This window comes from Telmatherina bonti, assembly GCF_933228915.1.
Source record: "Telmatherina bonti genome assembly, chromosome: 8".
Classification (NCBI taxonomy): Eukaryota; Metazoa; Chordata; class Actinopteri; order Atheriniformes; family Telmatherinidae; genus Telmatherina; species Telmatherina bonti.
The window spans coordinates 13,551,178-13,563,822 of record NC_136626.1 but is presented as its reverse complement, the minus strand read 5'-3'; the positions used below and the strand labels follow the sequence as shown (position 1 = coordinate 13,563,822).

General features: G+C 39.8%; 1 protein-coding gene across 2 annotated transcripts in view; it reads right to left on the bottom strand.

The window, feature by feature from the left end:
- The window catches only part of rfx2 (regulatory factor X, 2 (influences HLA class II expression)), a 29,722-nt gene that overhangs the window by 2,452 nt on the left and 14,625 nt on the right, over window positions 1–12,645 (bottom strand). Inside the window, exons 3-17 of one of the 2 annotated variants that reach the window (XM_079245036.1) lie at window positions 12,509–12,598; window positions 10,889–10,971; window positions 10,266–10,536; window positions 8,965–9,039; window positions 7,818–7,999; window positions 7,516–7,635; window positions 6,377–6,498; window positions 6,013–6,131; window positions 2,151–2,263; window positions 1,883–2,034; window positions 1,524–1,621; window positions 1,130–1,279; window positions 822–1,030; window positions 556–709; window positions 402–444 (exon numbers count right to left, since the gene is read on the bottom strand). In XM_079245036.1, the coding sequence (XP_079101162.1) occupies window positions 402–444; window positions 556–709; window positions 822–1,030; window positions 1,130–1,279; window positions 1,524–1,621; window positions 1,883–2,034; window positions 2,151–2,263; window positions 6,013–6,131; window positions 6,377–6,498; window positions 7,516–7,635; window positions 7,818–7,999; window positions 8,965–9,039; window positions 10,266–10,536; window positions 10,889–10,971; window positions 12,509–12,598 (1,981 nt within the window). The remainder of the gene's footprint in view (window positions 1–401; window positions 445–555; window positions 710–821; window positions 1,031–1,129; window positions 1,280–1,523; window positions 1,622–1,882; window positions 2,035–2,150; window positions 2,264–6,012; window positions 6,132–6,376; window positions 6,499–7,515; window positions 7,636–7,817; window positions 8,000–8,964; window positions 9,040–10,265; window positions 10,537–10,888; window positions 10,972–12,508; window positions 12,599–12,645) is intronic. The other variant, XM_079245037.1, reaches the window with a different exon arrangement.

Genomic DNA, 12,645 nt, shown 5'->3' with positions numbered 1-12,645 from the left:
AACATCAGCTTTGATTATCGATCCCTGTTAAAGAGGAATGAAGTTTACAGTTTTTTTTGTTTTTTTAATCTTCTACAGTTAATGTAAATTTAATTTTATTTCAACTATAAAAAGAAAACCTTGTCTTCTACAATTAGATTTTTAAAAATTTTTTGTTTTTAAATATGCCAAATTTCATTGGGAAATATTTCTGACAGCCTGAATGGTGGGAATTTCCTCAGCAAGATGTTTGTAGATTTAATTCAAATGAGTGAAATCTTCTTGTGTAAATCTGTGACTATCATCCATATAAAGAAGAAACTGGGTTTTGATGCAAATAAAAAAGCATTTAATGAGCATGCTTGTAGAACCCAAAACCACATGATGACATTGTTTGTGGACTTGCAGCAGAAGGAACTTACCCTTGTCCATCAGAGATGGCATCATCGAGCTCAGGTCGCTGAACTGGAATTGAAGTGTTGAGAGCATTTGTCAGAAATGTAAATATTACATGAAGCGTAAGTTCTCTGACAAAGACCCTGTGTCTCCTCATCAGAACAAAGACCTCTCATTTACCTCTCCCATAACAGCAATCGGAGTTTCCCCAGTGGCCTGTGCCACACGATGTTCCACCAGGTAAAACATGTACTCGTCGTACAGCAGGCGGATCAAATGGAAAGAGCCGAAGCTAGCAGCACTGCGCAGAGTCAGATCTCTGATCACCATTGAACTGCAGGTGGGAAGAGAACAATATTACATGTTTTTTTTTTTTTTTTAAAAAGACATTTCTTTCATTTTTTTTTTCTTTTTGTAAGGAAATTTTGACTGCTCCCCTCTCGTACCTGTAGAAAGACCACTTAAGCAGGAACTGGCGAGCAGCTTTGGGGAAGCTGGGGCTGCCCTGGTGAGGTTTCAGAACCTGAGAGACCACATTATCCAGCCAGGTAGCCCACTGGTCTAGAGAGCTCTGCTGCTGCAGGGTGACCTTAAAGTCTTGCTCAAGACGCTGAACCACACTCTCGTCACACTGACACACCCATGACGCCTGCTCCTGTTAGACATGATCCACAGCAGGCGGTGTGAGGTGCAAGCTGGCATTTAAAAAGAAGGCTTTTTTTTGTTGTTTAAATAACCTAGAGCTTGATGCTACCTGGACGTTGGCAAAGTCCACCCTGTTGAGGTCAGAGAGCATCTGGTTGATCTGGGAGGTGTTCTGAAGGACGGCGCGTGCCGCCTGGGCCAGGTGGTTCAGACTGGTGTAACGCCTCAAAGTCTGAGCAAACGCACTGACCACTGCCACCTGCACCACACACACAGCAAAGTTACTCATCAGTCCTGCAAGACTAGCATATGCCCATATGGAATAACAAATATTACATCCAGATACGTCTTTCATTTAAGTCAAAATTAACTGTAAAATTATCTCTAAATGCAAATAAACTTACACAAATCAAGGCTTCAGAGCCTTGTGACATTTAACAATCTACATCAAGCATGAATTTTTACTGTGTAATAATCAGCATCAGACAGATTTTTCCTGTTACCTTAGTGCGAAGGATCTCCTGAGGAAAGTTGTTCATGGCGTTAGTCAGCCAGCCCTCCAGACTCTTGGCAAAGTTTCGGATGGCCTGAGTGAGAGTGCCTGAAGAAACAGAACAGCTTGGATTTTTTGTGCGGAGCAGAGTATACTCTATTACTGAACATGGCATGCTGCAGGACATTCCAATGCAAAACCTGAGTGTAAATTCATCTTGTGCGTCAGTGGAAGTTAAGTTTTATTATCAGCTTTATTTTAAATTAAATGTTATAATATTGGAGCAAACGATCAATGGGAAAAATAATGGCTAGGAAATTATGTAATTCTATAATTTTTCTAAAGTTGTAAAAACAAAAAGATATTTACTGGGAACGGGACGCAACACATCAGGGATGAGGATCTCCACTAGGGCTTGGTAGAGGATGTGATCACAGCTCCTCATCCATATTCTGACTGGTTCATATTTACACAGAGCCACCAGTTTCTCTCTGGGAATGGCACCTTCCAGATCATCATCACTACTCAGAGAAAACACACAAATCAAAGCTTGAAATGCTGACATTTGACATTTTTATTCCCCAACACTTAGATATATATAAAACACAGAAGCCTCTTCCTGTCTGAGTGATCTGACCTGTTAGGGATGGTGGTATTTCCATCACTAGATGGCGTTGTTGAATACCAAAATGTCTGCCAGAGTTTCTCAATATAGTGGAACTGGAGATTCATCACCACATCCAAAGTAGCCTGCAGGAGGGAAGCAAAGTAGAGAGGATGAGGGGGAGGGAGTGGAGGAGGAGGAGGGGGGAAAAGGGAGAGGACAAAACATACAGAACTGAACCATGGCAACCAGACACACAAAGTTTCTACAGGCAGGCGGGCAGGCAGCCTCTCGCTCAGCCTCGGTCCTCCTGGTTAGAGAAGGAGCCAGCTCAAACAGCACTCTGCACATTAATCATCAGGAGGATCCTACAGGCCACGTTCATGCTTCAGCTCAGTCTTTACTTTAAATCTTGAGTGCATTTATAAAGCAGACCAGTAAATTTGTGCATGTGTTTGGCTAATTTGAGTGACTGGAACTAACCCACCAGGCTTCCTCTTTCCTGCTTACATGCATGATTCTCTTTAACAGCAGAGTGCATCTAAATAAACACAAAGGAAAGCAGAGGAAAGCTACTGAAACATCAATCTGGCCCTTAACCTCAACACTTTTAAATAAAAGTAAATTAAGGGCGGTTCATCAGACCAACCGACCCAGTCTGAAGAAAAAGAAAATCCCGTCCATTTCTGTCTCAACCAGGAGAGTAAATCTGTGGCGTATGAAGCGTACAGTTACTGTGCCCAGACAATCTCTCCGCTCTCGATCTGGCAGGACAAGCATTTGCTGCTGGATCCTGTTACACAGCAGTGTAAGATTCAATCACATGATATGTTTTTGCTTCCTCACTTGTTGCCTGACAACCATGTTTACGGTTGCCCACAGCAACAGGTCAAACACAGAACTACAAAACAAAAGGGAGAATTCCCCCTTCCCTTTAAACAAGATCTGTTTGCATCCACATTTTTTTCTTTTTTTTTTTGGTCACAAAAGGGAAAAAAAAAAAAAAAAAGATTTAAAAAAAAAAAAAAAGTGTGTAAGAGAAAAAACACATGTTCACATGCAGAGTCACAGACATACAGATGAGCAGCCTCCGCCAAAGCTTCCAAAACTAAACTTGTATTCACATAACTTGTGTGGTTTACAACATGATTTATTACTCCCAATGTTGTATTAAACATCTAATCATTTGCACTTAAACATTAAGCCCTGAGTATCTGTTGTGGCATCAGGTGTTACCATGGCATTACTTAACATTCTCCACGGTTCATACAAACCTATTAACACCCCGTTCAAAAAGAAACTCTTGTTAAATTTAGCATTTGAATTTAACTCTTATTTTAACAATCATTTGCGGAAAGAAAATGAACAAAAACAGAAGTGAAATGCATCAACACTATACACGTTGTGGCAGTGTGAGCTGTAAGAGTGACAGAATTGCGCTGGCAGACAAAGACAGGAGTCCGTGTGCCTGTCCACAGACACGGCAACACAAAGGCCCGAGGGGAGGCCACCACAAAGACACCGAGATGTCCACCCAGCACGCTGAAAGGTTAATTGGCATGTCTTGAAAGCTACACAGAGATGAAAAGACGGCTGGAACAAAGAGAGTGTGGAGAAGCCGGACAAGGGGAGGGCAGGGATAATATGATGAAGCCAGCGCTCTGCTGCTTTCATCGCAGCTTCTCCCCTGCATGTAAAGCCTCAAACTCTGATGTTGGGCTTTATTTCTACCACTTTTTTTTTTTTTTTTTTTTTTTTTTAAAAACAGTTTCTTCTTCAGCCGACTCGGATTTGCTGTCCAGTCATAAGGCTGTGATTTTAACTGAGATGCTGTTGGGTAATACACTCTTTCCTCATGCACCACTGAGTTCTGTGAAGAAACACTTGTTGATTGTTGTTTCGATTGCAAATGGGTCTTAAAAGGCAAAACTAGCCTTACCACATTATAAAATGAGCACTTCTGCGGGATCAGAACCATTGACATATTTAGGGATGTTTTGATAGACTGATTAACTTTTTTTTCCCTCTTTCTCTGTAACCTAACTGTCAGTTTCACAGTTTTTGTCTGCAACGTGTTTCTGTACATATTCAATAAGTCTAGTTCAAATTGTATTTACTATACTTAATTCAGGTAAACTCATTATGGAAGTATTATTATCTCATCTTGTAAGTTTTCTTTCACATGAAGCGCATACAATATTTACTAATAACCAGCAGGATTTCTGCATCGGCCACCTGCAGCTATTTATTTACTGCCTCCTTAACCTTTAAATATGTCAGAAACTGCATAAATCCTGTGAGCCAGTGGCAATGTGAGGAGCTCTGGTACAGCTCTGAGCATTAACTACAAAACTCAACATGTAGCTGATACAACCTCAGTGTCAAAATAGTGGGAAGGCTGTATGAAATGTAAACAAAATTAGAATGCATCATCTGCACATTAACACATGTAAGTGTTACTGTAGCAACAGCTGGAGGAAGATGCTGCAACTAATTAAGTTAGCTGGCAACAGGTTAGTAACATGATTGGGTTTTTAAAAAAAAAAAAAAGGGGGGGGGGGGGGAGAAGACACCTAAGAGAGGCTGACTCTAAAAAGTTAAAATTGTCCGGAAGTTCAAAAGGCTGTAAAAACTGTATTCTCAAATTGTGATGCAATTAAAACAATGTTTTTCTGCATAACGGGATTACCCTAATTGCTTCATAATCTATAGTACAAAAATATTTTTAAAGGATTTGTAGAATTTGGAGACATCCCAGTGCTGCAAACAGGACCACTTCAAAAACAAACATTGTTTTATGAACATAGGTCACTGTGCCACCATACATGCAGCTAAAAGCTCCATCTCCACTGCGTTGGATTGGGGTGTGTTGATGCCTTTGGAACTAAAATCTGTATCTACCTTTCATTAAACTTGAAGGGTTAAAATGGATTTTAAAGCAACATTCCATCTAAATGTCTTTTTCAGGGAAGTTATATTAGGGAACTTATATGCATATTTCAGCAATACGACCATAACCTACAAACAGTCTCTATAGCAACATGGCTTCATAGTATCAAGGGGTCAAGCGGTACAGGTCCTTGACTGGTCTGCCTATTGTCCAGCTAGAGCTGTAAAAACAAAATAAAAATATCTGATGTATTATAAATAAGGATTAAACAACTCTGATCCGTGCATTAGACAGTTATAATGCACAATGCAGCGTCTAGAACACCACAACACGCAACAGAGTGAATTATAACCTTCTAATTTACAGATCAGAGTTGTTTAATCCGCTTATACCACGTTCCCACAAAGTAGACATTTTATAGCAAATGTTTTTTTTTTCCTTTTTACAAAACTTGCTAAATGTACAGTATATGAAATAAACTATTTCATGTTGGTCTCGGTGTACTTTTTATGCCAAACAACCGCTGTCAAGTTGAAGCACATTTCTCTCATTCACCTGTTAAGAAAGCTGATCTGAATCAGTTGATTAATGCGTTGCTACGGTGACGCCCTGTAACGGAGGGATATTACAGTATTTTAACTCTCTGAGCCACGCCTGCGTATATACTAAAATAATGCACGCTAGTTGTCATTAGAATTATCACTGACCATGGTATAACATGTAAAATACAACAAAGATGATAGGTATTAGTGGGCTGAAGAGGAGATGCTACGCCATGATAAACCGTCTTTTCCCAACTATTTTGAAACATACTGCAATTACATTTTTTTTTTTAAATGGCGTTTTTCATGAAATAATTAAATGTCTCACATGCAACATATGTGTTATTTGCTGTATTCTGAATAAAATATTGGTTTATGAAATTTTTGTCTGTTATATTTCAGACTGCCCCACCTTGTTCGGAGCTAGAGTTGTAAAAACAAGTTCTACTGAGATCACACTCACCTCACAGTGGTTTCTGTAGAGTGTTTGAAACTTCTTGATATCATTCACATTGATGCGTTCAGGCAGAGGCTGAGTGCCCAAGTCAGGAGAGGGAAATGGAGGCAAGGTGTGAGATGTATCTGTAGAATACAAAAAAAAAAAAAAGAGACAGCTGTAAACCCCACATCCTAGAAGAAGTTGGAAACAGTTGAAATAAATTATATGAAGTTCAGTGTGATGTTGGCATCATGACATCTGTCACATAAAGAACATCTAATTAAACCAGTCTGGTATTACTCACATATGTTTCAGAAAATAGGATTTAGGACAAGTACAAAAAAAAAAAAAAAGTAAATAAATAAATAAAAGCAACTTGGGTCTTTACCGATGTACTGTTGGTGGTGTTGGCTTTGAGCAGCCACCGACTGCTCTGGAGTGCTGTTGCAATGCTGAGAGCTTCCACACAGACTGTCAGACATGCTGTCCACCTTCTGCAGAGGCTTAAACCTGTGCAGACATGTGAGAGCAAGACATGCATGTTAGCTAGGTGTGTATGTTTCGAAGGATAACGAAAGCGAAACCCAAATGGAATCAAGGAACAGCAACAAATGTATGTTGTAACTTGAATAGCACTTTTTAACCTAACTTAGTTCTAAAAAACCACTTTAAAAGTTTTTCCTCTACAATCTCCCAGTAATCAGCATGGCAGGGGGGACATTCAAGGTTCAGGTTTGCTCAAGTACACTTCAGCGCATGAAGTGGGTTGAGGATCGAGCTATTGATCACATGGCTGAAAGACAGCCACTCTTCCACCTGAGCCACTTAAACGTTAGTGCTTCAGCAAAATTGATCTAAAGACCAAACTGTCAGTTTTACTTTAATACCTTATCATTTGCAGCTAGAATATAGTTCTTTTGCACCAAAATCTCATTTTATTTTCTGGTTTTGGTGTGTGTAAAGTTACGGTACTTTTGTGTATTTATGACCATGTCCATTTGTTTGAAATTAAATTATCCGTTACAAACTGAAGCAACTCATTTAAGTTGGTTATTGTCATTGTACTTTAGCTTCTCATGCAGTGTGTTTATTTGCCATGAAGTATTTTGACATCCGTGTTCCTACTTAAGCACCGGATCAGAATACTCCTTTCACTTCCTCTGATTATCATCAGTGAAGTGAGTTTTAAAAAGCAACAATTGTATACAACATTGTAATTGTATACAACAGTAATTCTACTGTTGTACACAGATTTTAACTCCTTATTTGCCCATATTGTTTATTAAAAAAGAAAGAAAAGTATAACATACACTGTAATACACTGCAGCTGTAATAAGAACAATGTCTCAGACATGAGCATAATTTAAAGAGTAACCTTTCTATTTTAGAAAGCAATTAAACAAATAGAGCGATGGGTGTACAGAAGCCTGCCAAACAGTCTAAAGACAAATCCAAGACAGAACACAAAAATTGAATAACATGATGACTGAATATGGCATTAATGGCACACAGGGAGGAAGAGCTGACCTCTGTTTCTGGTGGACAGGCTGCTGCCTCATGGCCATGTACTGGGTGTCCTCCTGCAGCCGATTGAGCGGCGAGTCTGGCTTTACCCGGATGCCATAGTAATGATACTTAGAGTTGCCTCTGGTGGATGTAGCAAGAGAAAAGCCAGAAACCAGTGAGGAGAAGCCTTGCTGTCAGTGTAATCACTGTCATTATCCTCTTCCACCCGCATGTCTCCGATGTCTATGAGCATCATCATACTCGTCACATCTATAATGGTTGCGTGATTACTGTTATCAGCATCTGCAACAACCTCTTCCTACCTGGTGCCAAGGCGGCGGGTCCTCAGGCCCATGAAGACCGAGCGGATGAGTTTGCCGAAGGATGCTGCGTTGACTGGATCCAGTTTCTGTTCCTGACAGTGCCGCAGGTAATGGTTATAGAGGGAACACCGGGGCAGGCTCACGCCTTCTGCCGTCTCATAGTTGTCCAACAGCCACTGGAGCTAAAAATACACAGAATAGGACACAGTCGCACAATCAGCGTCCCCCAGGGGACAAACTCAGATGTGATAGTCACCTGGCCAGCAATGGAGAGGATTACTCATTCTTATTAGCACATCAAAAGACAGATAACACACACACACACACACACACACACACACACACACACACACACACACACACACACACACACACACACACACACACACACACACACACACACACACACACCAACCAACACATCACACAACCTCTTATTTTTAAACACTACAGAGACCACAGCACTTCTACTGTGGCTATGTTTAGCTCTTTATTTCTTCACTAAAGGATTAGAAACTACTGACAGTGAAAACTCAAACATCATCAGTGCTCATTATTCCATCAGACAAATTTCCAAAACAATGCCGTAGAGGCCAGCATCAAAGTACAGCCAGTAGCAGCACAAAGAATTTACAAGGCTCCAGCTCTAATCTGCACATTAGGTTTAAATAAAGTACTCCAAACACGATTTAGAATGTCGAGTTTGTGATACTAAAACTGTGGTCAAAAGTTTAGAGGAAATTCTCAATCACAAGTTTCCTTTAACCAAGTATGAATCTGCACAGAAATATTGCATGAATCTTCTTAAAATTTCAGAATGTCTGTTTGTTTTTACGTTTCTGAAAGCGAAAATGACAGAAGTTTGTAAGGGGGGGGGAGAAAAAAAAAAGAATCAGCTTTGGATCATGCATGGTATCAAAACATACACACAAGATCTGAAGAAAAGTGATTGCAAACCAGTTTATATCCAGGACGAATATTGACTAAGACAATTATGCATGTCAGTGGGACAGTGCAAAGTAAGTAAGCTAGCAGAAGACAGCGTGTTCAATTGAGCAGAGCACAAGTAGAACACACTCAGCCACAGCTTTCTTTTTTTCCTCTTTCCTCCCATTTCCTCTCCATAGAAAGTTTTGCGTTGACTTACATGGCTGTTGAGCAGGCTGCTTTTGTGACTTGCAATTCCTTCAGACTTTTGGAGGTTTTCAATCGCCATTTCAAGCTAAAGAAAGAAGAAGCATGCAAAATAGAAAAAAATAGAGTGGACACAGAAGGGGGAGGAAGCAGGAGAGTGAGAAGGATAGGAAAGGGAAGGGGACAGAAATAAGCAGGGGTATAATAAGGGGAGGAAAAAAAGATAAAGGAAATAAGACTGTTAGCAGGCAGCCAGATCTCTGCATTTCCATTAAAATCAGTCAGTGTTGCAGCCAAATCCATTATTGGCCGACAAAAGCATGCAAATCAAAGGACTCATAGGGTTAAGCTGCTCACTGAAGGCTTGAGGTCAGACACGCTAATGTATGCAAATAGGAACCACAAACAGGGGCACAGGTCAACTCAAATTTAGGACAGAGGGTCAAGAATGCCACTCATACCAGTGTTTCAAAAACTAAAATATCAATATACTTTAAATAAAAAAATTTTAAAAGTAAGTACAAAAAAAAAGTTAAAATGTTACTGTGACAAAGTGAGCAAAAAAGTAGAAAATATTTTGTTTAATTCCTTCACTGGACAAAAAAATAATCAATGATAGACTGTAAACTGAATAAATGACAAAAGCAAGCGCATTTGGTGGAGCTGCAGAAGAAAATCAAGTCAAAAAAGAAAAGTTATGTGGCACTTCAGCCAAACTGGAGACAGACTAAAAGGAAAAAGAAGCAGGCAGCGTTCCAAGCCTTAAGAAAGCTCCCGGGGCTCTTGGCCAAATGGTAATGAGCCCCAGGGGTTGCTTTGTTTCGTAGGGCGCTCAAGTGCCTGTGAAAACCTCTGAAACAAGGCAGTGTTGAATTATTTAAGTCAATGTCCTGGTTCTGCAGGCTCATGGCCTTGCACCACACTGTCCTGTGTGTGTGTGTGTGTGTGTGTGTGTGTGTGTGTGTGTGTGTGTGTGTGTGTGTGTGTGTGTGTGTGTGTGTGTGTGTGTGTGTGTGTGTGTGTGTGTGTGTGTGTGTGTACAGAGCTGTGATGTCCCAACACAGGTTGCACATTCCTGGATAAAGAGGTTGTCAGTACGAATTTATATATAATATATATATAAATCACAAATTATATATGAAAGCTGTTATAAATACAGTGCATACTTTTTGTACAAGTTAGAAAAAAAATCCCCAGATTCTATTTGATTTTTTTTTATTTTATGCTTGGCCTCTAACTCTGTCCAATTTTTAAAAAAAAAACAAAAAACATGCTGTGGAGAACCACAAGAAGAGTCGGACCGGTGTTGCTCACCATGGCTGAGGAGGAGCGTGATGAGTGTGATATGTGGTTGCGGCTTCCCTCCATATTTCCGCCATGTATCAGGTAGGTGCTGCCACTGGAGATGATGTGACTGCTGCCCACATCCATGGCAATGCCAACCATGCTGTGAGGGGGAACGCCACCACTGGCAGAGGAGACCACTGTGGTGACATGAGTCCCACCAGCCTGAGAGTCAAAGTAAGTTCCTCCACTGCTCTGCCCATACAGCTGAGTCTCAGGGTTATAAGAGTAAGCTGCTCGGCTGGGGGAGAGATCATTGCAATTAGCATGCAAGTACATTTACACCACTGATTCGCTGTGAGAAAAAAAGAAACCAAAAAAAAAAAAAAAACAACTGCTAAAATGATGAAAAATGTGGTCTGGAAAGTCTCATCTGTCATTTTGTTTCACACACAACACTCTGATACATAATTCAATATGACTGCAGCTGGAATGAGGCCAAACACGTGTAGTTCTGAGCTGTGATTGAAACGCAAAATATGATTTGCTCCTTAAATATTAAAAACAGTGGAACCTAAGTACTTTGTGATCAGAAACTACGTCAAAATTGTAATGAGAAATATTTAGCTCCATAAAGTGATTGCATTACTTACATTGTTCCATTGGTATAAACAGCTTCTCCACTTTCTCCCACATACTGAACTTGAGATGGGTAAACATGCTGCACCTGCTGCACCTGCCGAATGGCAACAGTATAAATAAAGGAGGGTTACACACTGATAATTCATCCAAACATTTAGGTCTTTAAATGCAATACACATGTTTTGAATGTGTTTACATACAATATAAAAAAAAACACAAGAATGGTGGTAACTGCAATAGTAACATTCAACTTGTCATTTATCATTAACTGTGTTTATTTTAAACCATCTGAGGTCAGTTGTATACACCAGAGTTCTTCATGTTTCAAGATGAAAAACGGAGTTTTTATTGAAAAATTAAATATATAAAAGGAGATATTGAATAAAGCTGAACAGGAAAACAAATACGGTAATCATAAATCAAACTAAACTGCCATACATGACCAAAGTTGGGAAAATTCTATTCAAATGTATGCTAGCTTGGTTAAGATGTACACATAGTTTACCAAAAACAAGGCTGACATACTAAAACATAAAAATGATGAAAAACAGATAAATTACTCTTGGGTTTTGGTTCAAGCCCCCAGGAACACCCCTTAACTTTGCAGTACGATTGCATGAAACACTGGGACCCAGAGATGAATACAAGCATGAAAAAAGTCAAGAAAAGTATCCTTTTCATCACACACTGAAGAAAAAACAAGGCTAAATTTAATATACTAGACATAAAAAACAGCAAAAAGTGCCTATTCTGTCATCAGTTCTTTGTAATTCAGCAGCCAACAAACTACCGTGGCAAGAAAACGGCCTTAAACAGCACTACAAATTCTCTGCTGATCTAGAAGCAGGGAGAGATTTAATCAGGTCCAAATAAAACCACATCAAAGTTTACAGTGTTCAATTTTAAAAGAAACAGAGCCAAGTGCAGAGTCTAGCTGCCTAGTTCAAGGGAGAGCGATTAACAACAAAGCCTGAGAATGAATATGGAGTTCAAGTAGCAGCCTAAACGTCCTTTATGCATCTAATCCTCCCACTGTTATTTCATATTTTACTGTCATCAGTGTCAGTAACATCTATTTATGCATGTGCTATTCAGATCTGTATCGTTGCCTATTCAGATCTGCATGTTGCTTATAGCACCCCTAAGTTATTGAATGCCTGTTAGCTATACATTTAGGCAGGGAACCAGGCAACAGGCCACAGAAAGAATATTTTTACACTCTTAAGGGGCACAGTGGGTAAGAAAAACATTTTGCATCTGGATGTACAATTTTTAGTGGAATGAATGAGGAGCAATGTTCAGGATCTTTGTCAAGTCTTTCAAACAAACAAGGTTTGGTGACTGTCCCACTTGTTTAGTGTGTAATGAGTTCATGAAAAGCCAAACAGCCAACTCTGCAGACTGACTGTAATTTAATCTTGAGGGAAATTGTCAGCAGAGTGTGAGAAGTCGATGAAAATTTTAAAATGTCATAAAAAAAAGTCACAGTAAAGTGGGTAGTAGTGTGCCTGTTTCATAATCTTGTTTAAATCTCTAAATGACATACATGTCTGTGGTTGCAATATGAATTCAAGTCAAACGGTGTACAGATATTTTCAGAGCACTGTCCCAGTATGCGCAGTGCTGTGTACCTGCTGAGGGACCTGTTGGACCCTGGGTACTGAAATCTGCTGTACTTGTCCTCCCTTCTGAGCTGAGCCTGTGGCTTGAACCAGCACCCTCTGTGTGGACAAGACATAACTCAATTACATAGGTATGCTTGTACAAT